This window comes from Mastomys coucha, unplaced genomic scaffold, assembly GCF_008632895.1.
Source record: "Mastomys coucha isolate ucsf_1 unplaced genomic scaffold, UCSF_Mcou_1 pScaffold6, whole genome shotgun sequence".
NCBI classification, from domain to species: domain Eukaryota; kingdom Metazoa; phylum Chordata; class Mammalia; order Rodentia; family Muridae; genus Mastomys; species Mastomys coucha.
This window is the reverse complement of record NW_022196912.1, coordinates 39,917,481-39,942,261: the sequence shown is the minus strand read 5'-3', so window position 1 is coordinate 39,942,261 and position 24,781 is coordinate 39,917,481. Positions and strand designations below refer to the sequence as shown.

General features: G+C 46.3%; 2 protein-coding genes across 6 annotated transcripts in view; both read right to left on the bottom strand.

The window, feature by feature from the left end:
- Nucleotides 1–21: 21 nt before the first annotated feature.
- Iah1 (isoamyl acetate hydrolyzing esterase 1 (putative)) lies at nucleotides 22–7,948 on the bottom strand. Of its 5 annotated transcripts, none has more exons than XM_031356774.1 (6): nucleotides 7,816–7,948; nucleotides 6,690–6,742; nucleotides 6,064–6,212; nucleotides 4,488–4,649; nucleotides 3,110–3,231; nucleotides 22–1,078 (listed from the first exon to the last, which is right to left on the bottom strand). In XM_031356774.1, exons 1-6 carry the CDS (start codon nucleotides 7,894–7,896, stop codon nucleotides 896–898), a joined length of 750 nt encoding a protein of 249 aa, XP_031212634.1. In that variant the 5' UTR covers nucleotides 7,897–7,948; the 3' UTR covers nucleotides 22–895. The 5 variants fall into 5 exon arrangements, with proteins under 5 accessions (XP_031212634.1, XP_031212636.1, XP_031212635.1 ...); XM_031356776.1 differs by lacking the exon at nucleotides 7,816–7,948 and adding an exon at nucleotides 7,663–7,722 and having other exon boundaries at nucleotides 6,064–6,180; XM_031356775.1 differs by lacking the exon at nucleotides 6,690–6,742 and having other exon boundaries at nucleotides 7,816–7,918.
- A 1,648-nt stretch (nucleotides 7,949–9,596) lies between these two features.
- Nucleotides 9,597–24,781, bottom strand: part of Cpsf3 (cleavage and polyadenylation specific factor 3) — a 29,214-nt gene continuing 14,029 nt past the window's right edge. The window contains exons 9-18 of the mRNA XM_031356932.1: nucleotides 24,534–24,692; nucleotides 23,650–23,796; nucleotides 20,676–20,828; nucleotides 19,025–19,133; nucleotides 17,830–17,928; nucleotides 16,864–16,958; nucleotides 15,319–15,406; nucleotides 13,308–13,377; nucleotides 10,689–10,785; nucleotides 9,597–9,782 (exon numbers count right to left, since the gene is read on the bottom strand). Coding sequence (XP_031212792.1) covers nucleotides 9,681–9,782; nucleotides 10,689–10,785; nucleotides 13,308–13,377; nucleotides 15,319–15,406; nucleotides 16,864–16,958; nucleotides 17,830–17,928; nucleotides 19,025–19,133; nucleotides 20,676–20,828; nucleotides 23,650–23,796; nucleotides 24,534–24,692 — 1,119 coding nt within the window. The 3' untranslated portion in view covers nucleotides 9,597–9,680. The remainder of the gene's footprint in view (nucleotides 9,783–10,688; nucleotides 10,786–13,307; nucleotides 13,378–15,318; nucleotides 15,407–16,863; nucleotides 16,959–17,829; nucleotides 17,929–19,024; nucleotides 19,134–20,675; nucleotides 20,829–23,649; nucleotides 23,797–24,533; nucleotides 24,693–24,781) is intronic.

Sequence of the window (24,781 nt, the reverse complement as noted above, 5' to 3'; positions counted from 1 at the left end):
AGACAAACACGCAAGCAAAACTCACACGCATAAAATTTTTAAAAAGCCAAGTGCTGTAAGAAGTGGCAATATCCACAAAACCTATAATGCTTCCCAGAATGAGCTGAATGGTGAGCAGGCGCTCCTGCCAGAACCTCTTCTGGGCAGGCCTGGATGTACTGGGCTGGCAATGAAGAGACTTGGTGCTTCAGGATGCTCTGGACTTACTGTGTGAGGAATAAATACCATTAGCCTGAATTCTAATTTCTGTAAATTCTAGTTATAAAAGCTCTTTTCTTCTAAGAATTGCAGTGTGCTTACCAGCTGACACATTTTAACCAAGATAACTTGTAAACTCTGAGGAGTTAAGCAAGCTTGCGCCTTGTCTCTCCTGAGGACGTCTGTTACACTAATACTTGAACATACCTTGTGGTATTTGCTCTTTTTAGTAGTCATGATAGTCTCATAGATACACTTTGAGGATTTGCTATAAGGTGAATGGGGTGTGTGGGTGTATGTATGAATGAGATAGTTGGCAGAATATAAGAAAACCATTTTTATAAAATTGTGACTTTTTAAACCAAAATTGTCTTAATTGTATTTTTTGTTTTTGCCATGTACAGAATTAATAAGATGCTCAGGGTATATTCTATAGCTGTGGCATTGATGATATCTGCTTCAGTTAATAAATACTGAAATATCAAAGCAATGTATTAAGTATATAACATTTCCTTGAAAACAAGTTAGGTTTTTTGATCAATAATCATGAACAGAAGTTAAGCCTGGAAAAAAACCATTTAATAAATCTCTTGATGTTTGTAAATTATTAACAGAGTTATGCACATGTACATGGTATGTTTGTGAGGTGGTATATGTGAGTGGTATGAGCCACTCATTCTTGGAAACGGCTCCTAGGCTAATGGTCTCCATCTCCCAGCAGACTCTGCTCAGGCTTTGCTTCCTCCACATCCTTCCAGTAAGGGAGCAGCCATGGCAGAGAGGAGACCTTCTTGTCCAGCAGCGGCCAGAGGTGTAAGAACAGAAACTCATTTCCCATTGGTGATAAGTGCAGGCCATCTGATAAGTAGGATGAGAAGTCCTGTAGGGAGAGGAGTAATGCTAGTGTCTCGCGCTCTCTCAGGGTGGCCAAGAATGCACCAGACTGGGACCACAGAGGCCTCCGTGTGCTTCTGCACAAGTGCTTGGGCACAAGACCCTTGCTGCTTTGTCCCCCTGTGTCTAACAGACCTGAGCTCTCAGAATCATGGCTCTTTACATGTCTGAACTGGGAGGTCAAGGCATGTTATCAGAGAGAGGCTGAATGGATGCCCGTGACTGACATGTTAAGAGAGCGCTCAAGGTTCTATGATGTCCTCATCTTCGTGCTTGTGCAAGTTTGGGGACCTGGGCACTTGGACTTGAATAGGAAGCCTGGAGGGGTCTTCACTTGTCTAATCCCCATGAGACTGCTCACAGGCTGAGAATTACTAGTGGCCTTTCCCGGCAAGATGGTTCTTGATTAGTGATCTGTAAGATAGATTCTAGATTCCCTAGAATCTATGTTAAACCTGCAAACTCTGTGAGTACAACCAGGCAGTGGTGGAAGCTGCCCTGACAGTGTCCACCTTCCAGTGCTAATCCAGGCTTCAGTATTTCATTCCTCTAATGAGGAAGCAGTACCATTCCTTGATAGATGAGCTGTCCTGGTCCGTGGAGGAGGGCATGGGTTAAGAGTTAGGAGAGTAAGCATCTGGTTTAGTGACTGTGGACTGAGTTGTTCTTTTGTGTACATGGCAAAGAAATAGCTGTGAACAGGGGTAGCGTGGGTCCTGCTTTCCCCGAGTACTTCAGATCCCACCACCTCCTTCAAATACCCTCCCTCGGCTACTTCCCTGGGTCTCAGCATCACAAGGAAATAACCTCTCAACTGCTCCCACAGAACATGCATTTAACTATGGAGTAAAGAGTAGGCCTGGGGTCAGGGCCCAGTCAGCTGGGTTTGCTTAGCACATACTCAGTCCCCAGCACCCATAAACAGTGTAATACCTGTAACCGCAGCACCCCACCTGCAGAAACCCAAGGTCATCCTCAACTACACAGCAAGTTCCAGGCCAGCCTGGGATATGTGAGCCAGGTGGGGATGGAAAGAGATGTGTCTAACTATGCCTCTCACGTGCTGCAGACCAGGAATGGTGTGCAGCATTGTCCTCACCCTGTCACTACAGCCCTGGCTGAGATGTCACAGAGCTGGAACCACATTCGTGACTTCTTTCCTATCAGCGTTATCTGTGTTGTGGACCTCAGATTAGGTGGTGTCACTGCTTAGGACTCCGTGGACTCGGAGTCACCTACAGAAAGATGAGTGACTTGCTTCTAGCTTGGGCCTAGTGTGGGTAATGCTGTGAAAAACTATACAGTGGATGGCTGCATCCTCTGTCAGTGCATATGTGACTACACAACTGTCTAGCTGCCCTCCTGAATGGCTGACCTTCATATGACAACTAACTTTTTCCATATATATATATATATGTATGTATATGTATATATATATATATGTATATATGTGTGTTAGTATGGTGTGTGTATACAAGTATATATGTATATATACACATAGATACTGAAAACGTGTATATGCATGTATACATACATACATACATACAAACATATATATGTTTTCAGGCTTTAAGACAAAATAATTCCACTAGAATGACCCTCTAGTAGTGGATTTGCTAGTGAATAAACATCACTGTTTTATATGAACTCTGTCCTGCTTTTCTGTTTCTGAACTTAAGACATTTATGGTACTCTAGGCAACCCTTAGTTAAGGGCCTGGCTGCATTAGCTGCTTCAGCTCCTCCAGGCCTTCTGTCTGCCCAGCTTTCCTGGTGAAAAGCATGGCTGACACTTACGTCTTCTGAGACACAGTTTTATATGGCAGACTGAGCGCAAACATGCTATGTAGCTAGGGCTAGCCTTGAACTCCTGATCTTTATACCCTCACCTCACAAGTTCTGGGATTGCAGGCCTGCACCACCATGCCTGCCTAAAGAGCTATTCTAGGAAAGCTGCACACATCTTGTTTACCTGTGTGATCCCAATAACCCTGAGAGAACTGAGAAAACCATAGTACCTGGTTGTCCTTCTGCATCAGGGTCCACAGGTCAAGGACATCAGTCCCACACTCTCTGGCTACTTGTAGACATGCATTTGCATATTCACCCACAGCTGAGTTCAGGCGGTTTAATTTGCAACCTATTGGGGAAAACTCCAGAGGGTTACTGGCAACTTTAGTGCTAGTCACACAGACCGGACAGTGTCTAAGTGCCACTGATGCCAACACGGGGGCTGCAACACTGGCACTGCTCTACACAGTGCTTCAGGAAGTGCACAGTAGGGAGGAACAGCCAAGTAGCAGCCAGAGGCTCCTAAGGCACCAGGGTCGGGGTACAGAGGCTAAGCAGCTAGAGCGTAGACCCCAGTGAGTTGGGTAAATGGCAAGGAAGGGCATAGCTAGAAAGAAATGTCAAGATCATGAGAGAGGCACTGCCACTGAGACCCCCAGCATCAACATGCAGCCAACAGCTACTGCAGTAATGTCAGCAAAGGCTGCAGGAGATCAGTCATTGCCTGAGCCAGCTACTACTCGGTTGTGCCTGTGAACAACATGTTCAACCATTCTGAGACTATTCTAGTCTGTGACAGCCATGCTACTATCTATCCCATTAGTGAAGATTCCAGTACAAAATGGACGGGTTTAGTGCATGCTGCCTAACTCCCAGCAGAATAACTACCCAGTGTGTGTGGGAAGCCCAGCTGGGGGAGAATCTCACATCTCCCTGAGAGGCTAGGGAAGGGATATGGGGTACAGTAGGAGCCAGGCTGACCAATTGTGTGAGGAAAAGAAAACTCTTCCCCAGTCTTGACAGTGGGCCAGTGCTGAAAAGCCATTAAATGTGTCCCAGTCAAACCTGTCCTCTGGTTTCAAGCAGCTTGGACAAAGTCCACAGTACACCTTTCTAGTCAAGTGCGTAAGCATGAGAGCTGCCGTGCTGAAGGGACAGAACACCACGGAAGGAAAGTGGAGGGATTTTACCATCACACTTTTCCAACTGCCTAAGGAGGCAAGATGGGAGCGGCCATCTGCAGAGCTCTCTGCTGCAGGTGCCTTGCCCGTGCCAGGAGAGAATGCTGCAGGCTGGTGTGAGCACCTGGCCGCCCAGCTGCTGCCGCTGTCAGTGGGCTGTGTGTGCACCTTGGCATCTGGTACCTACAGACAGTGGGTTCTGGGTCAACAATGCCCGAGCAGCAAAATTATAGCTATGAAGTAGCAACGAAATCATTTTATGGTTGGGGGTCACCAAAGCATGACTGTATGAAAGACTTGCAGCATTAGGAAGGTTGAGAACCACTGCTCTAGAGCAAGCCTTGACTGTCGCTTGACTGAAAATGGACGGGTCCCTCCCTCGTTTGGAAGCCCTCAGCACGGCAGGCCAAGGTGTGCTCCTCACCCTTCAGGATGCATTCCTTTTCCCAGGCTGCTTCGCAGAGTGGGGGTGGTGTGATCAGAATGACTCTCTCCTTGGGGATGTCCACAGACCTCAGGTACTGCACCATGTCCCTCAAGTTTGCGCTGTACTCATCCAAGGGCACATGCTGCTTGGGGTTCTCATCTGTTCAAGATTTGTGTATCTCAGTCTCAACAGTTTATCAGAAACAACAACAAATACGATGCATATACTCTTCTTTTTAAATTTTTTTTTTTTTGAGATAGAGTTTCTCTGTGTAGCCCTGGCTGTCCTGGAACTCACTCTGTAGACCAGGCTGGCCTCGAACTCAGAAATCAACCTGCCTCTGCCTCCCAAGGGCTGGGATTTAAGGCCTAGACACCCACACTGAGCCTTAGTTTTATGTCAGACTGGGAATGGAAATGAACACACTAGACAAGCACTTGACCCACTGTGTGACATCCTGTTTTGAGACAGGCTCTTAGTCTTACCTCAGGCTAGCCCGGACCATGCAGTACTCCTTCTGTTTCAGAGCACCACTCCCAGACAGGAATATATTTTTGCAAGTTTTCAGTGTCAGTGAGGAACTGTTGAGTTCCAAGACACAAAAGACTCCCTCCTCTTTAGCCCATTTACTTGTACGGCGCACAGCTCAGGCCTCGAAGGCTGGCGAGGACATTTTGAGTGCACAGGTCTCTTCTCTAGGTCCCCTATCATCCCTAAGGCTGATCTGTAGGCTGTAATGTAAGACTGCCCCATCTAATCCCGACCTTCACTGACTAGTGGCTTAACCCTCTGAAGCTCACAGTGTCCTCACTGGGGACTGAGGTAATGGCAGGTCTGCCTCTTAGGATAGCTGTGAAAGTGTGTAAAGTTGCTCGTCAGGCTTGCTTCCAGTCAGGCCTACACACGAGCACTGGGCTCTCTGCAGACTCTGCTGTGTTTGCATGTATTCCTGGCCAGTCTTTCTCCATAATCATTTGTAATTTCAGGAGCCAAAACAAAAAACAAACAAAAAAACCAGCAACAGTCCAGGTTGTGTGTCACACACCTATCTCCCAGCACTTGAGAGGCAGAGGCAGAAGGATCAACTAGCCTTAGCTACCTAGTGAGTTTGAGGCCAGCTGGCTACAGGAGATCTTGTCTCAAAAAAACAAAACCAAAAACCTAACAAAAAAGGATATTCCTCTGTCACCAGAGGGCGCATGCCCCAGAGCGGAGCCCTCCACAAACCAAAAGAAAAAAAGACTCTTTTTTTTTTTTCACCAGAGCTCACATGCCCCAGAAGCAAGCCCTCTGCGGCCAATTGTATCAGCTGGGGACCTTAGAGGGCAGGAACACTGAAAAGTACTTTCAGGTGAGTCAAGGAGGCGGTCATGTGGAAAATGAGCCCTAGAGCACCAGAGCCAAATCTAACCACATCAAAGCCCAAAGAAACCCACACAGGCGAGCCCAGGAACACACAGTTCTCTGGAAAACTTTCTACTGGGAGATACAGAAGCAGTTTGGTGGGAGAGTAATATAAACATGTATTTGTTTGAGTCCAGAAAAATCAAAAATGATCTAGAGATGGTCTTACCTTTGAGTGAAGAGTCATTGGCACCAAAGAAAATTGTAACTGCCACTGGGTTTTCCATTCCAGGCCCTTTCCTGATTAGTCTCGGGAGGATAATCTTGGCCCATCTGGTGTTGTAACCTGAAAATCCACGATTCAGAACGTCACACTTTCTGAAATAAATCGGTTAAAAAGACAGGTTATGAGCAAAGGGCTGCTTCTAGTCCTGGGAACTGGCCATGTGTTCTGTGAGCTTTATGGAAATGCTCACCCTGCCCAGACTCCTCATGCCCCTCCATGACATATGAATTCCATACAAGGGGCTAATCCTATACATTTCAGTGGTGACTCAAGGTACATCTAAAAGGGACTTTCTGATAGATGTTAACCAAACAAGTACAGAACGTTAGAAATCCACCAACAGGCTGGTTTGGAAGGTTCCAGGAAGGCAGACCAGCCAATACAAGTGCTGCTGGATCTCATGTGGTGGAAACTCGATTTTGTTGAACCCAAGTGCTTGCCTTGCATTCCTTCCCTTTAACACGTATCCAGGAGGAGAAAGCTAACAGATAAAAGCCACTTCATCCTTCACTCTTTCACTATGCTTCCCACCAGAAAGCAGCCAAGTACAATTTAGGAACTGTTCTCACCTGACTAGTCTGTCAGCCAGCAATGTGCCCCATCCACCCTGCTGGAAAGAAAACTGAAGAAAAAAAGTCTGTTACTATCCACACAGCTATACACAACGGCAAAGGCGGTGGGCCAGGCCCATTAGGTAAAGACCCCGTCTTGACATCTCTAGGCTTCTTGCCTTCCTTGCTTGGGAAGGATAATTTTGGGAGTCACATGGCCTCACTTGGAAACTCTCTGGAAATGTGAGGGTTTTCTTCATCCACTGGACCAGAGTCAGTCATTAACATTTTACCACGACTTAATATTAGAGACATTTGTTGGGCTGGAGAGATGGTTCAGTGGTTAAGTGCACCGACTGCTCTACTGAAGGTTGTGAGTTCAAATCCCAGCAACCACATGGTGGCTCACAGCCATCCGTAATGAGATCTGATGCCCTCTTCTGGGGTATCTGAAGATAGCTACAGTGTACTTACATATAATAAATAAATAAATCTTTTAAAAAAGAGAGACATGTTGAGTTAGATGACATAGTGTTATCCCATTTCTCCATAGCTGAAAACTAAGGAAGCCTATGCTTTATTGATTTCCCTGACAGTCATGGCAATCCTCCAGCAGTGTCGCGCCATCACGCCCACCCACAAAAACTTAGTGCCCAATATCTAAAACTAATGTTGCCAATTACTAGGAAAAGTCAAGCCCGAGTATGAGCAGACCTTAGACCTTAGAGAAGCGTGTTTTTTTTTAATTTTTTTTTTTTATCTCCCTGAAGGAAGGCATCTTGAAGAATTTCCTTAATTGGGAACTAAATGTTCTCTGATAGGGTTACTTTTTCATACTGTTGTTTTCAAAAACCACTTGGTACTGGACCTAAGGCTTCTGAGGTGGAAAGGACTAGCCGCTTCAAAGTTCAAAGTGGCTTCGGTGAAGAAGGCGCAGGAGGGTGCAGGCCGCGAAGGCAGACCCTTTAAGCTCCCGCGCACCCCGACGCACCGGGCCACCCAGAGTCCGGCGGAGAAGACCTGGACCGGGGCAGTTCGGCACCCGCACCGGCGCGCGAAGGTGCACGGCCCACGGAGCACGAAGGGAACCGCGCCTAGCCCGCCCAGACGCGCGCGCGGACGCAGCCGAGGGGGCGGCGGGTACCTGTGTGATGGAGTCCCCGAAGAGCAACACGCGAGGCCAGAGCAGAGCGCTCCCGCCAGCCGCTCGCTCGCACAGCGACATGGTGGCAAGCTCCGCACCCGCAGGGCTGCGCCGGATGTGGAGGATCCTTGCGCCTTGGGCGGGGCTAACGGTGGGCGGGGCGGGCCGTGGGCGGGGCGAGCCCGGGACCAAGCAAGCCCCTTAGCTCTCTCAGGTCTCCTGCAGCCCGTGTGTCCAGGCCCTGTGAGAAAAGAAAAAAGAAGAAAAAAAGCTAGAGCTGTCCAGGGACCCTCACTGTAGACCGCCTGACTTTAAGGCATCGTGCCCTAGCAATTACAAGGAAATGTTTAGCTTTATGTAATAAATTTTTGTATGTTATGGGGGCCTGAGGCTTTTGGTATAGGTCAAAGACATGGAAAGTTGGCTGTTTTATAGAAACTTCTTTCCTTCCTTCTTCCTTTCTTCCTTTCTTTCTTTCTTTTCTTTTCTTTCTTTTTTTTTTTTTTTTGGATTTTCCGAGACAGGGTTTCTCTGGATAGCTCTGTCTGTCCTGGAACTCACTCTGTAGACCAGGCTGGCCTCGAACTCAGAAATACGCCTGCCTCTGCCTCCCATGTGCTGGGATTATAGGCGTGCGCCACCACCACCCGGCTAGAAATTTCATCTTAAGGAAGAGTCAGACTTACTGTTCGCAAAGCACCAGAATGTTTACACTTAAGAGGGGAGATAGACAAGACAGACTACATGGGCGAAGTTCTTTGGCTTGATAGTGTGCTCTGAAGAAGCACGCACTTGAGAAAGGTTACAGTCAATTCCTACAAGGAACTGAAGTGCATACTTTATATACCGATAGCAGACTTGGCGCCCCAGGTTTTCTCAGCATTGCTCAGTCCCTACCTGGTATACCCTGCCCCAAACCCTCAACTTTCCAGCCCAGGGACTGGACGCTTCTGTAGTAATCCAGACATTTTGCCCCCATCCCCAATACCCTTCTCTCTGCTTTTCCTCTTACCCTCCCCCATGACAACTTCCTTATTCTCTTTTTTTTTTGGTTTTTCGAGACAAGGTTTCTCTGTATAGCCCCGGCTGTCCTGGAACTCACTCTGTAGACCAGGCTGGCCTCGAACTCAGAAATCCACCTGCCTCTGCCTCCCAAGTGCGGGGATTAAAGGCACGCACACCACTGCCTGGTTACCTTCCCTATTTTTGTTCCTTGGGACCAATGAGCTTGATGGCCCAACAAGCCTGCATTTATATATACTTGAATCTGGCTTGAACTGGCTAATTTCACAGTGAGAGAAATAAATCACTGAGATCCAACTCCTTTCTTCCTCAATCCGGTTATTCCCTACTCTGAATTTTATGTACTTTAGAAAATAAGACTAATGAAGTAACCCACACAATAGATCTGAGGCATAAAAACCCATCTCTGAATTGAACTTGTAGATCCCATAACAAAGAAATGAGTACTAAAAGTGGTGGTTTTATAAACATAAACCAAGGAATTGGGTAAGGGAGTAGAGAACAGGGGTTTCAAAGCTGTGGCACATCTGCATTCAACTTAAAACATAGATTTGCCAGTACAGACCAGAGGTAGACAGAGTCTGACTCAGCTGCTAGGAGATCCGAAAAGACTTCAGCACACACTGCATAAGTGCCCAGAGGCAGACTCAACATTTAACAATAAACAGCTCCTTCGATGATTAGTTGGAGAATAATGGACAAATTAATTGGTGGTCCAGCTGTAGTCAAGCCATCTGATGCAAAAGTAAACAGGCCACCCCAGAGAAACTAAGGTATTTTATTTGAAGAACAGAAGTTAAAGCCAAGAGTATAAAAAAGCTGGAGTCTGGGAGGCGAGGCTGTCAGTGCACTGGCGTCAGGGCCTCGTACAGTCTCTGGGCGGCCAGTTCCACCATTTCTCGGAGGGATTCATCGTCTTCACTTCCTTCTTCACATTCGACAGCCTGAAAGTAAAAGTGTCAACTTCAGCCTAGAATTATCCCCTGGACGAAAATGAGCACTCTAAGCTCTGGAGGCTGATTGCTAGGATGTGAGCCACTGACCTACCCTCCTGTCACCCGCAGTATCTCTGTCAACACAGTGACTGGAGAGCCACAGGGCGGGGGCATGCACTGGGCTTTGGACCAAAGCCCCCCCCACCTCTATTCAGTCCTCCATGGCCATGCAAGCTAGACTGTATAGCATGAACTGCTTAGCCAGCAATGGGTGTGGTGAACTGTTCACCATTTGTGGGAATTTGACTTTACCCATCCAACAGGCACTACCTTCTGCTGCTGCTGCTGATTTTTAAAGACACTGTTAGTCTCACTATACAGACTGACTTCAATCTTGTTCGACCTCAGGCTAGCCTGGAGGTGGGGATCTTGTGCCTCAGCTCCCTGAGCAGTGGCTTTCAGACATGCATTATGTTACCCACCCGGCTTACGGTAGTTCATGTCTTACAGCTCAGCTACAAAACACAGTTCCAGGCCAGCTTGGACTACAGAGTCCCAAGTCAGTCTGGGCTAGAGTGTTTATAGTGTTATTTTTTAAAGCTGGTGTAGTGGTAACTGCCTGACACTCCAGCACTGGCGAGGCTAAGACCAGCCTGGACTACAGGATAAGAACCTAGCTTATAAAACAAAAAAAACCCACAGGGACCAGGGTGTTGGGAACACAGGAGTGGACTGCCACGCTGCCCACCTCTAAGTGTTTCCGAGGACCCAAGACTTTGTTCCGCTAAGAAGGCACCCTACCATCTGAGCTACACCGAACCACCAAGCTGCAGCACCTAACTGCTCGGGCTGCGGTCTTATTCCTACCTTCACCCTATTCCCCAAATGTCTTGACACACATGGAGAGCTACCTACCCGAGTCTCCAAATTAATATTTGCTGTTTTCCCATCCACTGTGACACTGAGGACGGAGTCATCTTTCACACTGACACAGTCTTCTCCAAATATGTCCCTTTAAGTGAACAGAAATTTGGCATTACTGGCAAAGTCTAGCTTCACCTGTATGGGAGAAGGTCCGAGCCCTCCTCTGACTAACCCAAGTCAGGATGCTTTTAGCTGCCCGGGGGGCATGCTGTTCCTCCCATTATCAATTTACTACAACAGCTAAAACAGCTATAACCAAGAGTGCACCACTGTCCCATTTAGCAAACACTGGTTTTCCTTTTGTTTTTAATTTAATATTGTGGATTAAGCTTGGGGCCTTGCACACACTAGGCAGAGACATGGCACACCCCACACTCTATTCTGAGATAGGGTCTCACTATGTTGCCTAAAATGGCCGCTAACTTCTATGCAGCTACAATATACTTGCACTGTGATCCTCTCCAGTTTGGGACTAACTTGGACGATACAGTGAAATTGTCTCTAAAATATGAAACAAAACAAAAAAAAACTAACAAAAAGCCATTATTAAAACTTATTAAAATTTCAGTATGAAATTTTAGAAAAACATAAATAACACAGAAGCTTTCTGAACACTAAGATGTCTAATTAGGTCAAGTTCAATCTGAAGGCAGAAGCAGCCTTCGTCAGAGTTTGAACCTGGGACATCCCCCAGAGGCTCAATGTTATGGGCTTGGTGACCAGCTGATGGACTCTGACTTAATCCACTGATCTGTACTCTGACAGACTCAGAACACGCTGGCACGGACGCAATTGTACTGGCAAGATGCTAGGCCTAGGTGATGAAGCTGGTCACTGGGAGCATGACTGAGGGGTACAGCCTGTGCTCTGAGGGTACAGTCTGTGACTCTGAGGGTACAGTCTGTGACTCTGAGGGTACAGCCTGTGACTCTGAGGGTATAGTCTGTGACTCTGAGGGTACAGCCTGTGACTCTGAGGGTACAGCCTGTGACTCTGAGGGTACAGCCTGTGACTCTGAGGGTACAGCCTGTGACTCTGAGGGTACAGCCTGTGACTCTGAGGGTATAGTCTGTGACTCTGAGGGTACAGTCTGTGACTCTGAGGGTATAGTCTGTGACTCTGAGGGTATAGTCTGTGACTCTAATGGGTACAGCCTGTGCTCGGAGGGGTACAGCCTGTGACTCTGAAGTACAGAATATATAGGTGAGCTTCTTCCTCTACTATACCGTCCCACTACCATGATGTTATTCTCCACGTTAGGCCAAAGCCAAGGCTACCTGGCTATGGCAGAGCCCTCTGAAACCATACGGCAAAACAAAATGTATCTTTCTTCCCTCTCTCTTTTGCAGGCAATTGTCTGTAATGAAAAACTAAGTTATTCATTCATACAACAAGCAAATGAGAGATCAGCACTGTTAGATGCAAAAATTGTTAAGTTAGCTTTCTGCTATTAAGAGATTTCCTAAGGCTGGGCAGTGGTGGAGCACACCTTTAATCCCAGCACTTGGGAGGCCGAGACAGGTGGATTTCTGAATTCGAGGCCAGCCTGGTCTACAGAGTGAGTTCTAGGACATCCAGGGCTACACAGAGAAACCCTGTCTTGAAAAACCAAAAAGAAAAAAAGGTTTCCTAAGATTGCTTGGAAAAGCATCCTAAATGAGGCTTAGAGAACTTCTACAGAAAGGCGTCCAGCATCAGAAACACGAGTCTAGAACACCCGCTTTACCAAGTAATTCACACCTGAGCAAACATTTTTTTAAAAGATTTATTTTATTATTATATCTAAGCACACTGTTGCTGACTTCAGACGCACCAGAGGGGGGCGTCAGATCTCATTACAAGTGGTTGTGAGTCACCATGTGGTTGCTGGGATTTGAACTCAGGACCTTTGGAGGAGCAGTCAGTGCTCTAAACTGCTGAGCCATCTCTCCAGCCCCCTGAGCAAACATTTAATATATATATATATATATATATATATATATTTTTTTTTTTTTTGGTTTTTCTTTTCTTTTCTTTTTTTTTTTTTTTAAAGATTTATTTATTTATTATATGTATGTACACTGTAGCTGTCTTCAGACACCCCAGAAGAGGGCATCAGATCTCATTATGGATGGTTGTGAGCCACCATGTGGTTGCTGGGATTTGAACTCAGGACCTTTGGAAGAGCAGTCAGTGCTCTTAACCACTGAGCCATCTCGCCAGCCCTTATTTTTTGGTTTTTCGAGACAGGGTTTCTCTGTATTCCAGTTGTCCTGGAACTCACTCTGTAGACCAGGCTGGCCTTGAACTCAGAAATTCAGCTGCCCCTGTCTCCCAAGTGCTGGGATTAAAGGCGTGCACCACCACTGCCTGGCTTAAAATAATTCTTAAAGGCATAATGATACTGAGCTGAGACATCAGCACCCAATGGATGACTCTATTAGCTTCCTAAGCACTCTCCGAGGCTGGTTAGGCAAGGCACCGACCAGGCAGGGCGCTGGCACTTGGCACTAATACGGTATGAACTTTGACATGACTTGGCACGTGGGCAGCAAGGGGACACACTGTGAGTCCAGCCCTCCACCCCCACAGCAGCACAGCTGCCACCCCCTTCCCCACCCCCTTACTTACTGGAGCATGACCTCCAGCCTCTTGCTGTAGACATGCATCTCTAGCTTCTTAGAGACCTTTTGCACTGCACCTGGAAGACAGACATTTACAGTCACCACACGGGTCACCAGAGCGCAGTTCCGGAGGCGTGAGGTAACAACACAGTAAAAGCATGTGCTATGTCACTGTGCCCACTAAAGCACATTCATGTGCACTGTGTTATTTAATGTCCTTTCGCCTTTCAGTTCACTTTTGCTTCCCATATTTCTCAAACTTCCATTCTGAAGAGAGGTGAGCAACGTTATAGGTTCAACAATTTCAGAGCACACATTTGAGCTCAAAGATCTCTTTCGTACCTAAATGTTATGTTCGTTTAACATCCTCTAATATATCATCTGCTTATGAATGTTTTAATAAAAATCAATGCTTCAGGGGTTGGAGAGATAGCTTAGAGGCTAAGACGACTTTTTGCTGTTGCAGAGTTCGGCTCTCAGCAGCCATATGAGGCAGCTCACAACTAGCTGCAACTCCAGCTCCAAGAAATCTAACCACTCTGGTCTCTACAGTGGACCTGCACTCATATGCACATATACGCAGAACTAAAAATATATATATACTTAAAGGTGTCTGTCTATTAATAATTTTTTTTTAACCCCAAGAAATAGACATCTTGGTGGTCAAAAGATGCATCACCTTTAATCTAGAATTAGGTCAACCTGGCACACCCATATATACCTCCCTGGCCAATATCACCTACACAAGAAAGCACCATTCATGGTCTCTGCTTCCCCAGAGGGTGGACAGAGTTACCATCTAGCCCTCCCTACTCAGGACCTGTGAAGTGTGTGTACACGTACACAAATCCTTTTCCCAAGGCAATGTCTCGCTGTAAAGACCCAGGCTGGCGTCACACTTACATAGACCATCTTTCCTCTGCCTCTCAAGTGCTGAGATTATAGGAATGTGCCACCACACCCAGCTTTTTGTTTTTGTTTTTTGATTCTATGAGACAGGGTCTCTTGTACAGGCCAGGCTGGCCCCAAACTTGCTTTATAGCTGAGGCTGGCCTTGAACTCCTCCTCCTTCCCCTTCCTGTCAAGTGCTGGGATGACAGGTGTACACCACCATGCCTGGCCGAAGCTTTCTCAGTGCTGGGTAGGGTTCCCAGGACTGGAGTCCCATCAAGTGAACGCTCTCAGCACTGAGGCACATTAGCCACACAGAGCACAAAGAGCAACAGCAGCACTGCTTACAGAGCTGATGGAGAGGATGAGCCAAACCAGCAAAGACTTACATTGCTGCTCCTTACAACCCAAATGCTCACCAGACGCTCAAGGGACGATTCAGACATACCAGGCCTGTTTATTCATGTAACAGAGGATTTCAATGTGCCCGGTGTGTTTATTCACGTGGCAGAGTAGTCAACACAGGAAGGCTTAGGAGGTGACCAACTCTGCTTTGTCCCCGAGATGGGAACAAAACAAAATTCACGTGGCAGAGTAGCCAACACAGGAAGGCTTAGGAGGTGACCAACTCTGCTTTGTCCCCGAGATGGGAACAAATCTATATTGAAGGCTCTGATATCACGTGAAGAGTCCACTGAGAGAGGCATCTCCCAGAGTACATCAGGGTGGCCCCTTGCCAGGTGGCACATCTGGAGATGTACACCATAGTACACTGCAGCTACAGGTCAAGCTGCCAACCACAGCACAAGTACTCTCTGCCTGGGCTCCTGTTCTATTTAGTGCCTTCCTTTGAGCAGGAGGACAGCCAACTTCCCGACAGAGATGCCAGCTGAGCTGAGCAGTGGTTTAGCATCCCTGTAGATAGTGTTTTAGGAGCGCTGGTACCTTTGCAGGACCGTGACCAGAGTCCTATCATAAGGATGATGAGTCAGATCTGCACTCTTGTGTGCACACCTCAGAACCACACACTAGAATACCAGGAGAACTTAAGTTCTACTCAGGGCTCCACAAAGTCCTAGTTAAAGAACCTGGAAGAGATGGATGGGTGAGTAGGAGTGAGTCTGTACCTTTCCTTATTTTTGGATTCGACTGAACTTCCAATATCACGGTGGTCACTGTGTCTGCATACATGTCATTAGAGGGGTTTGCCAGCCACTACAAAGAGAGACAGAATCAGGAAGGGATGATTCAGCCACACTGCTGCTCCCAGCTGTGCCTGCAATGACTGACTCTCAGTCAGGAGACTGACTGCTTTCATTTCCTTTTCATCAGCAAAAAGAAACCTAAGCCCATCTTTGTGGCAAAAGGTTTCCATGCATTACCACTTAACTTCCCCAACTGTTTTATGAAAGAGAAAATTAACCCCAAAGTAACACATGGGACATAACTGCTGGGACTAGACTCAAACTCAGATTCTGAAGCAGAACAAGAGGGTGAAATACACCTGTAGAACATGACCAGATACGGATATACGTGCATGACAAACATTGTTTGTTTTGGGTCTCACCCCCTATCCCACCCCAACTGGGTATGACTACTTTGTCAGCCTGTATGCCTGTGCCCCATGTATCAGAAGAGGGTGTTGGAAGCCCTGGAACTGAAGTTATGGTTTAGAGTGGGCACGTTAGTGCTTGGAATTGAACCTGGGTTCTCTGGAAAAGCAGTCAGTGTTCTTCACCCCAGAACCATCCTTCCAGCCCTGGTAATGTTTGTTTTAAAGAAAAGAATCCACTTGCTTTTATGTTTGTCCCCACCTAACTTAACGATGTCTAACTCCCCTTGGATTTGGGTTCCTTTAGTTTATTTGAAACATGAAAATACTACTCTTACAGGAAAGTAGCATGACTAGTTTGTCTGAATTCAGCTTGTTTTTGAGATGGGGTTTCATACAGTCCAGGCTGATTCTGAACTATCTATGTAGTCAAGGACGACCTTGAACTTCTGACCCTCTCCCCTCTGTCTCCCACATAGTTGGATTACCTAGTTCTCTGTGGTGCCTGGGGCTGGCCCAGGGCTTCGAATATAGTTACTATCCTTAGATATTGTGTGTGTGGCTGCACTGACAACTCAGCTACAGTGCCACCCCAGAATTCAATTTTTCCTCAAGACTTTTAAGACCTTTCTTTTTTAACCTATAATGATATCATCTTTTTTTCCCTTTCTTTCCTCTAACCTCTCTCATGTTAATCACCCCACACCTACCCTCTTTCACATTCATGGCCTCTTTAACTTGTTGCTACTATGTGTGCGTGTGTGTGTGTGTGTGTGTGTGTGTGTGTGTGTATATATATATATACATATATATATATAAACCCTTTTTATATATATAAATAAAAATAAAACCTGCTCAGCATGTACAATGTTATTTGTATGTGTATGATTTCAAGGCTGGCCACTGGTATTGGAAAACCAATCAGGGGACTTTCCCTGGTGAAGACTAGTTCTCCAGCTCCCAGAATGCCTTAGTTGCCTACTGTTTTTATCTAGGGTTGGGCCTGTGAACTCCCCTCTTTAAAACTAGTGGCATCCTGGAATACCAGTAACCAAGTTGCTCTGTGATCACACTTGCTTACTGAAGCCCTCCCCACTGGGAGGCGGTGGCTTGGCCTCACCTCCAGAACCACCATGCCCGGCTCCTGCACCACAGTGATGCTTTTGAACACCTTCAGAGCAGGCTTTTCTTGAATTTCTAATTCTTCTACATCACCTGAAAAAATGTAGAAGATTCGGATGCTTTTCCTACAGACCTTAAGAGGCATTTGTTTTTACGGGGTAAAGTAGAGCAGCTGTGAAGGAGAAAACTGTTAACACTTGATGGCTATGCTTTGTGTTAGCTGCTTACAGCAACTGGAGACAACGCAGTACATAAACTCCTACACATACATCTCAGCCACCCACACCTTCGCCAGCAGTTGGAGAGTCGGTCTCTATAGCACCTCAGCTTTAGGAGGCTCCTGGGACAACTCACCACCTTCACCCAGAGTCTGATCACCACACAGGGAAGTTCAGGTGCTGAAGACTCACTAGTTCTCAAGTGATGGATTCAGACACATTTCATGGGTTTTCAATATGGCCTTAGTTCTTGCTTGAGCTCAATGCAGGGTTAGGGAGGATTCCCCCTTCCCATTTCTTACAGGATATCACTTTGCTCCAGGGGCTGCGAGGGGCTCAGCAGCAGGAAGGACATCAGAATCTGGGGTGCCCACACCCTCCAGTCAGGTAAAGACAGAACCCTTTCATTTAAAAGGGCAAGAAAGGGTGACACAGACTTAGGCTCCCACTGAGACCTTTCCCACCCAGTAAGTACTGGGACTTACTGGTAACAAAGGACACAATAAAATTTTAGCTATAATTAACTAGAATAGTTAGCCACTGATATTCTTAGAACAGTAAGTGATCAAAGATGTTATAGGATTTTTTAAAAAATCTGAGAATATTTTTAAAAATTTAACTTTTAGGGATAAAATGTAATGTGCACATGGAATCATGAGACAATAATTACAATGAAGTAACATGGCTTCTAAGATATAAAAACTTCCTAATAAAAAACGCAATTAGATAAATTTTAGTAAACACACCTGTCAATTTCTGGAGCTGGTAATAGAGCAGGTAAAATGGGCCGGTATACGGGATGGCTTGGGTCTGCTTCACAGTGCTCATGGCCAGGTCAGTGTAATCTGAAGAGAAAATCAGAATAAACACTAAGCTCTAAGAAACTGACCAGCTGGGCATGCATGGCAGTAAACACATGATCGTAGCTTGAAGGAGTCAGAGGCAAGAAGGGCTCTGAAACTGGGGGCCAGTGTGGCTACAAAGTGAGACAACGGTTCAAAACCAAAACCAAAAAAGAAACGATAGAACTACACAAAAGACACCTTGCAGAATCACACAGCAAGGATTAAGAAAAAAGCAGCAGGCTCAGAACTATCCTAGACCCAGCAGGATGACAGTCCTTGTGTGCCACAGCAGACAGGCTGCTGCTGCCCGTTCCCAGTCTACCTCACTACACCACCCCAGTCCATAATCCTTGGACGTCTCCAGGTCAGTCTGTCCACTCTCTGCGCCTTCCTTTCTGCCCAGTGTCTTATATAACCCTCACTATGTCCCAGGCACCAGTGCTCCTTCCTGACTTGAAAGGCACGTCCCAACTCTCTAGGGAAGTCTCTCCTTCACTGTCCCTGGGGACAGAAATGCCAGGATCGGCACTTCCTAACACTGCCCCTCAATACAGCGGCATATTGGTGGCCAGGACGGGGATTTAGAAACTCTTCAGGGTACAGCATCAGCCCAGAGACTGGCCGAAGAGTTTGAGTTCACAGAGGCTGGAGAGGTCAGCAGTTAAGAGCACATACTGCTCTTGCAGAGGATCCAGCTTTGGTTCCCAGCACCCAGGTTGGGTCAATTGCCAGTTCCTTCAACTGTACTGGGATTTGACCCTCTAGCCTCTAAAGGCATGCACCAGCATGCATGCATCTACAATTAAAAACAGTAAAAATAAATCTTTTAAAAATAAAAGTTTTTTAAAGAGTTAGTGGAAAAAAAAAACGAGCATGTACATTTATTTGATTGAGAGATATGATAGCTGAAAGGTGATTTATCTCCCAGGTAAGTAAGTATGCTTGTGACCCCTTTCCTTCACAAAATACTCCCAATTAAGCAGCACACAACAACAACAACATACACACACTGCACACCACCAGACTGAGCACTTTTTCACAGACTTTCCTTCTGTGCTGAGCTCAAAATGCATTCCACAGTAAATATCGTACTTACTGGAGAGGTCACAGGGAGAGAGTATGTGGTAATTAAAGTTTCTTTTAACAAGAATTCCAGAGACCCGCTGGCCCTGTTCTGGTTTCTTGTCTGCCAAAAAGCCCATGACCTAGTGGAAACAGAAGAGAGTGGTGTCAAGGCAGAGGTTCAGGCTGTCATCACCCAGAGTTGGGGTGTGGAGGGTGCCCCATCCCACTGGCAAGTGTATCAGTTATGTGATAGGAAATAAGGTCAGCAAAGATGGGATCAGACAATGAGAGGACACTTTCAACCACTCTGGGGTTGGGGTGGGGAACTTTACAGATTCAAAACCCACAATTGTTTGTAGACAGGTTGCAGGTGTGGTCTATACTTCACTTCACAGCAGAGCCTGGCCTTGCTCCTTGCTCCTGTTCCATGTCCTAAGTGCCACCATGTCTAGCTGAACCCACAATCCTCACATGTATATCCTCTCCACTCCACAGCAGTGAGCTCCCAGGGATGAAGATCTGTCTACCTAGTGCAGCTGCCCATGAGCAGCTATGGAGACAGCGAGTGTGCAGGCCCTCACAGGGTACAGCACACTCTCCTGAAATGCTGGGGAGCCCGCTTTCCTCAGAGAGATGCACCTGAATGTGATGATGTGAATAAGAAGAAAATAAACAGAGCTAATGCTTTAAAAAGTTTGTTTTTGCAGAGGCAGGCAGATTTCTGAGTTCAAGGCCAGCCTGGTCCACAGAGTGAGTTCCAGGACAGCCAAGGCTACACAGAGAAACCCCATCTTAAAAACAAAAACAAAAACAAAAACAAATTTGTTTTTGCTGGTGCTATGGCTCCATCTTGTGGGCGTGGCTAGGCAAGTACTGGAGCACTGCGCCACACCTAAGCCACCAGCAGGCAGCTCTCCGAGATCAGAAGGGAACCCCTTTTACTCCCCCACAGCACGCACTTACAGGTTTCTGACTAACTGCCCAGTGCTACAGGCCTAAGAAACAGTCCACTGCAGTCAGCCAGCGGCAGAGCTCTCCCAGAAGCCCTCCTATCTGGAGCAAAGGTCACTCGCCTAAGTCCTACTAAGGTCTTTATGTCCCTATGATTCTGTAAGAAAGGCTCTCTGGGCCGGGCAGTGGTGGTGCACGCCTTTAATCCCAGCACTTAGGAGGCAGAGGCAGGCGGATTTCTGAGTTTGAGACCAGCCTGGTCTACAGAGTGAGATCCAGGACAGCCAGGGCTACACAGAGAAGCCCTGTCTCAAATCAAAAAAGGAAGGCTCTCTGCCTTTTTTTTTTCTTTCTTGATACTCTGAGGCAGGTTTCACTATTATAGCACAGGCTGCCATCAAACTCTCAACCCTCCTGTTCAGTCTTGGATCCTAAGCCTGTGCCACCAAGGGCATCTCTCATAAGAATATCTCTCCTGGGGCTACAACAATGGCACAGGTAAGACCCCACTTGCTGATCTTGTAGAGGACCCACATTTGATTCCCAGCACCCAACTGATGGAGCACAACCATCCATAACCCCAGTTCCAGGGGATCTGATGCTCTCTAGACCTCCTCAGGCACCAGGCACATACATGGTGTATAGACACACACCACACACTTGTGCACACACAATCTGAACTTATCTCCCTGAAAAGTGTACAGCCAGGGTCAGCACCTGCTGCCTTGTACCTTGGCGAGCTTCTCTCCCCTGAAGTTCAGGGTCACAGCCTCTGTGTTCCGAGGATTGTGAACCTCGATGTGAACCTCATCGTTATCTTCGTATTCTCGGATCAGTGCTGCTTTCAGCCTGGCCATTTCATTCTGCTCCCCATGGACTAAAATCTGCAGAGTAAGAAGTGATAGTATAAAGAAACACGTTCCACCATGGTGAAACTGTCTTTAAGAACATTAGTTAATTCATAAAATAGAGAACTTTAACTGATGAAACATTCCTTTCTGCTTAGACTATTTTTATTTGTATCTCTCTCTATGTGTGTGTGGGGGGGGGGCGTGCAGGGCATGGGATGTCTGTGTGTGGGTGCTAGAATCAAATATGTCCTCTGAAGGACAGGAGGCACTTTGAACCATATTGAGCCATTTCTCCAGACCTAACTTCCTGGTCTTAAGAACCAAATTTCACCCCTTTAATTTGTGTGGCATGCTCTCTTCTGTCTGGATCCTAGGCATACATACTTTATGAAAGAATCAAGAGACTGCTCTAAGCACTAACTGGACTCATAGCCTCGGTTATTTCTAGCTTCCATGTTCACTTCAAAGGCTGAACCAGATGGCCTCCACAGGCCTTCCAGCTTAAAGTACACACTTTATTTTGCTCTTGCTAAGAAAACATCCAGTTTTCTTCAGGTTTCTGAGAGCTTGTTTATTAAAGCAACTGCAAATGAGGTGCTTCAGAACCAAATGCAGTGTTTTAGGGGTGTCTACCACTCTAGCACATGCTGTCAGTCCCTGCTTTTAGTGCCTCTGTCTTTCTGTGGCAGGCACCTAGCACCTAGCTGACAGACCACTGGCAGAGAGCTTCTATCTGGCTTGTGGACGCATTACTTCAAGGCTAAGGCTCGTCTCACTGGGGTGAAAGGCTCAGTCTGAGCTGCCTAGACACTAACCACAGCATTGCTGTGTACTGTGTAACCCTGACTAAGCTACCTCAGCTGCTCAGTGCCATAACAGCATTCTATGTGAAGACTGAGCAGGCGCATGCATAGGACACACGTGGATCCTGATTCTCTGTAAGCAGCAAATATAGGCTACTGCTACTACAACTGTAATTTCACATGCAGCCACATTCAATAGTGCTGGTTATTAAGAGTGTAAACAGCAAGTCCCAACCCAAGGCACAGACAGAGCCAGCCAGCAACAGGGCAAAACTGCAGCAGCAGCAGCAGCGGCAGCAGAGAAAGCAAAACAGTCTCCTCACCTGACCTCAAAGTATGGGGTGCCATCCATGAAACACACACACACACACACACACACACCAGAACACACGAAACACATGTACACACCAGAAACATGATAGGATCTACACTTGTGCTCAAATTATACAGGCTACATATGCTGCTGCAGAGGGGAATGACCGTCTCCATGAAGAGGCTGTTCTTTAGGTGCAGAGGGCAAACACCTGGGAGGACCTGTCTTCTGGAAGTGCTCCAAAGCTAAGGATACAACTAGACACTAGATGTGGCTCACACTAGCCAGACTGCATCAACAGCCTGATGGATAAACAGTGAAATTGTTTGAACTGTGTGAATTGCTCAGCTGAAAGCAGAAGATATATGGCTAGACCTTGAAAACACATGACTCTGCTTGTGTGAAATAGTGAGAATCGTCAGCCTCTGAGAGACAGTCAGCAATGAGAGGGAAGCTGGAGGCACTCCCGAGGGAGGAGAACAGGGCACACAGGCTTCTACTGGGTAGCAGAAAGTTTTGAAACCTGGACTGGGGGTGGCTGTGACATCAGTGTAGAGGATGCCACTGAATTCCATACTTAAAAATGATGAAAGCTTAATCCCAGCACTTGGGAGGCAGAGGCAGGCGGATTTCTGAGTTCAAGGCCAGCCTGGTCTACAGAATGAGTTCCAGGGCAGCCAGGACTATCCAGAGAAACCCTGTCTCGAAAAAAAACAAAAACAAAAAAACAAAAAAAAAAATGGTGAAAGCTGAAACTATGTGCTGTATATTTTTTTGGAACAGTAAAAATATTTGATAAAGAAACAAAAAACACCAACAAAAGTCCATTTCCTTTAAGCACGTTTTCAGATCGCTGGGAGGGAGTCATCTATTTTTATGGACACTTGTTCCACTTCCAACTAAAAACACCTAATTGACTTCAGCTTAAAACTCTTCCAAATCCATGGAAATATGTAACTGTTACTTTTGCCAGCCTTATTTTATTCATTATTATCACCATCCCGTGAGTGTATGATGTGTGTGTGCATGGCCTCAGCATGCCTGTGGAAGTCGGGGGCAGCTCTGCTCAGTTCTCCTTCTACCTCCACACATGCTAAGCGCTGGCTTTTGAGGCAATCCTCTTTCCACAGCTCATTGGCTCATTATTACCACTTTCATGATACTTAAGAATATAAACAAGTTATACTAATACATAAGGAACTAACACAGTATGTGTTTACATCTGTATCTATTAAACCTTAAACATTTACTATGACTTTCTCCTCTGTGAAATGATGTTTGCACTATCAATTTAATAACAAGATAAAGCACGCACTATGGGCCAGGCACTGTGTCAAGCTCATCACAGTCTCTCACTCTTTCTGCACAATGACCTTATGAAGTGCTAGCACCCTTATTTGTACAAAGCACAAAGAGGCTCCATAACTTGCCAGATATACAGCAGGCAAAACAAGGAGTTAGGGGTTCAAGGTCAGTTGTCAGATGCTTAAGCCTGGCACTCAAGCTATTGGAGAGGCAGCAGAAAACAGAGAGAACACTAGAATAGGTTGGTAAGTCTGAAGGAGTCTGTAAAATGAGGAAATCCAGTGCAATGGGCCTAAGTCAAAGGGGAAGAGCAAAGGTTAAACCAAATGCAAGTAGAATGCTCTGTTCACAAAGGAACACAAAGAGTTGGGTTTGTGGGAACCCCGTGCGTTTCATGCAGCTTTATTACTACACATGGAATTCACAGACTAACCACGTGAGGCGGCTTCAGAGCACGAATAAATTCACTGGTTTGCTGGTAATCTGTGTGAGCAGAGAAAGAAATGTAATCAACCGACATTTTCAGTGGCAACTTCTGTCCAGACATGGTAGTGATTTCTTCAGGTTCAGACATGATGTGCTGTTGGAAACAAATACAAGAAAAACAGACTTTGCAATTAGATAAAAGAAGGTGCATTTTGGTTACGTCTTGCACAGTCACGATCTCTAATGTTAACTCTGAGAACTGTACCATGAGCGTCATTCTGACATTCTTGACTTAGCAAGTACTAAATGCTTGTGCTTTCTATTGAGTAAACATGAAATCAGAAGGTCAGATGACTAGGTGGGACGCTCTACCCAGCTGCTACAGCTTCTCTCAGCAGCACCCACACTCCAGTCTGGAGCCAGCTAAGCAAATGGCCAGCAATGACCAGCAGGCTCTCTAACAGCTTCATAGAATGTGCAGAGGAGGAAAATGATCAGACCAAGAAACCACACTCTATTTTTAAGTTAAAACAGATGTTGACAGCAAGAAGGCAAGAGAACACTCTTGCCTGGACGTCCATTAATTGCCTTTAAAGTTCTGTAGTGTACTATAATGTGTACATCCTACATGCTAAGAACAGCCATTTTATACCAAAATAGAGATGGCCGTCAGCCCTGGCACATTATACAGCTCTGTAAAAGTCCATGTCACGGCTGTGTACCCCTCATCTGAAAAATCTAGTAGTTTTGAGCAAAAATGTCTGGGGAAAGCTCAACTGGTGAAGTCTATGTAAATAACCCCCACGTCCAAAAGCACAGAGCCTGAGCAGGACTTCTGCCAGCATTCTGGATGAAATATCGGCTCACACACACCCCAAGATGGAAACTGACCTTGGCAAGTGTCCCTTCTACACAGTACCCTGCGATGATGACGCCATTCCTCTTATCTGTGCACCAGCTTTCAAACAGCTCTCTGGATAAGCCGTTTTGAATCATGCCTGGTGAGGCCATCACAACACTGGGGCCAATGTCGTCAAAGTGGTCCATGCTCTGAGAGACAAAGGAAGGGTTAAAAGGGTCACAGTCAAACAGTCTCCACTTAAAGTAATCACACTTCTGCATGGGCCATGGTGACACTA

Coding starts and splice junctions, on each gene's coding strand:
- Iah1 (XM_031356774.1), bottom strand. CDS start 7,896: ATGTCGCTGTGCGAGCGAGCGGCTGGCGGGAGCGCTCTGCTCTGGCCT. Junction 6,213..6,689: donor CTGGCTGACAGACTAGTCAG/GTGAGAACAGTT, acceptor GATTTATTTCAG/AAAGTGTGACGTTCTGAATC. Junction 4,650..6,063: donor CAATGACTCTTCACTCAAAG/GTAAGACCATCT, acceptor AATCTTGAACAG/ATGAGAACCCCAAGCAGCAT.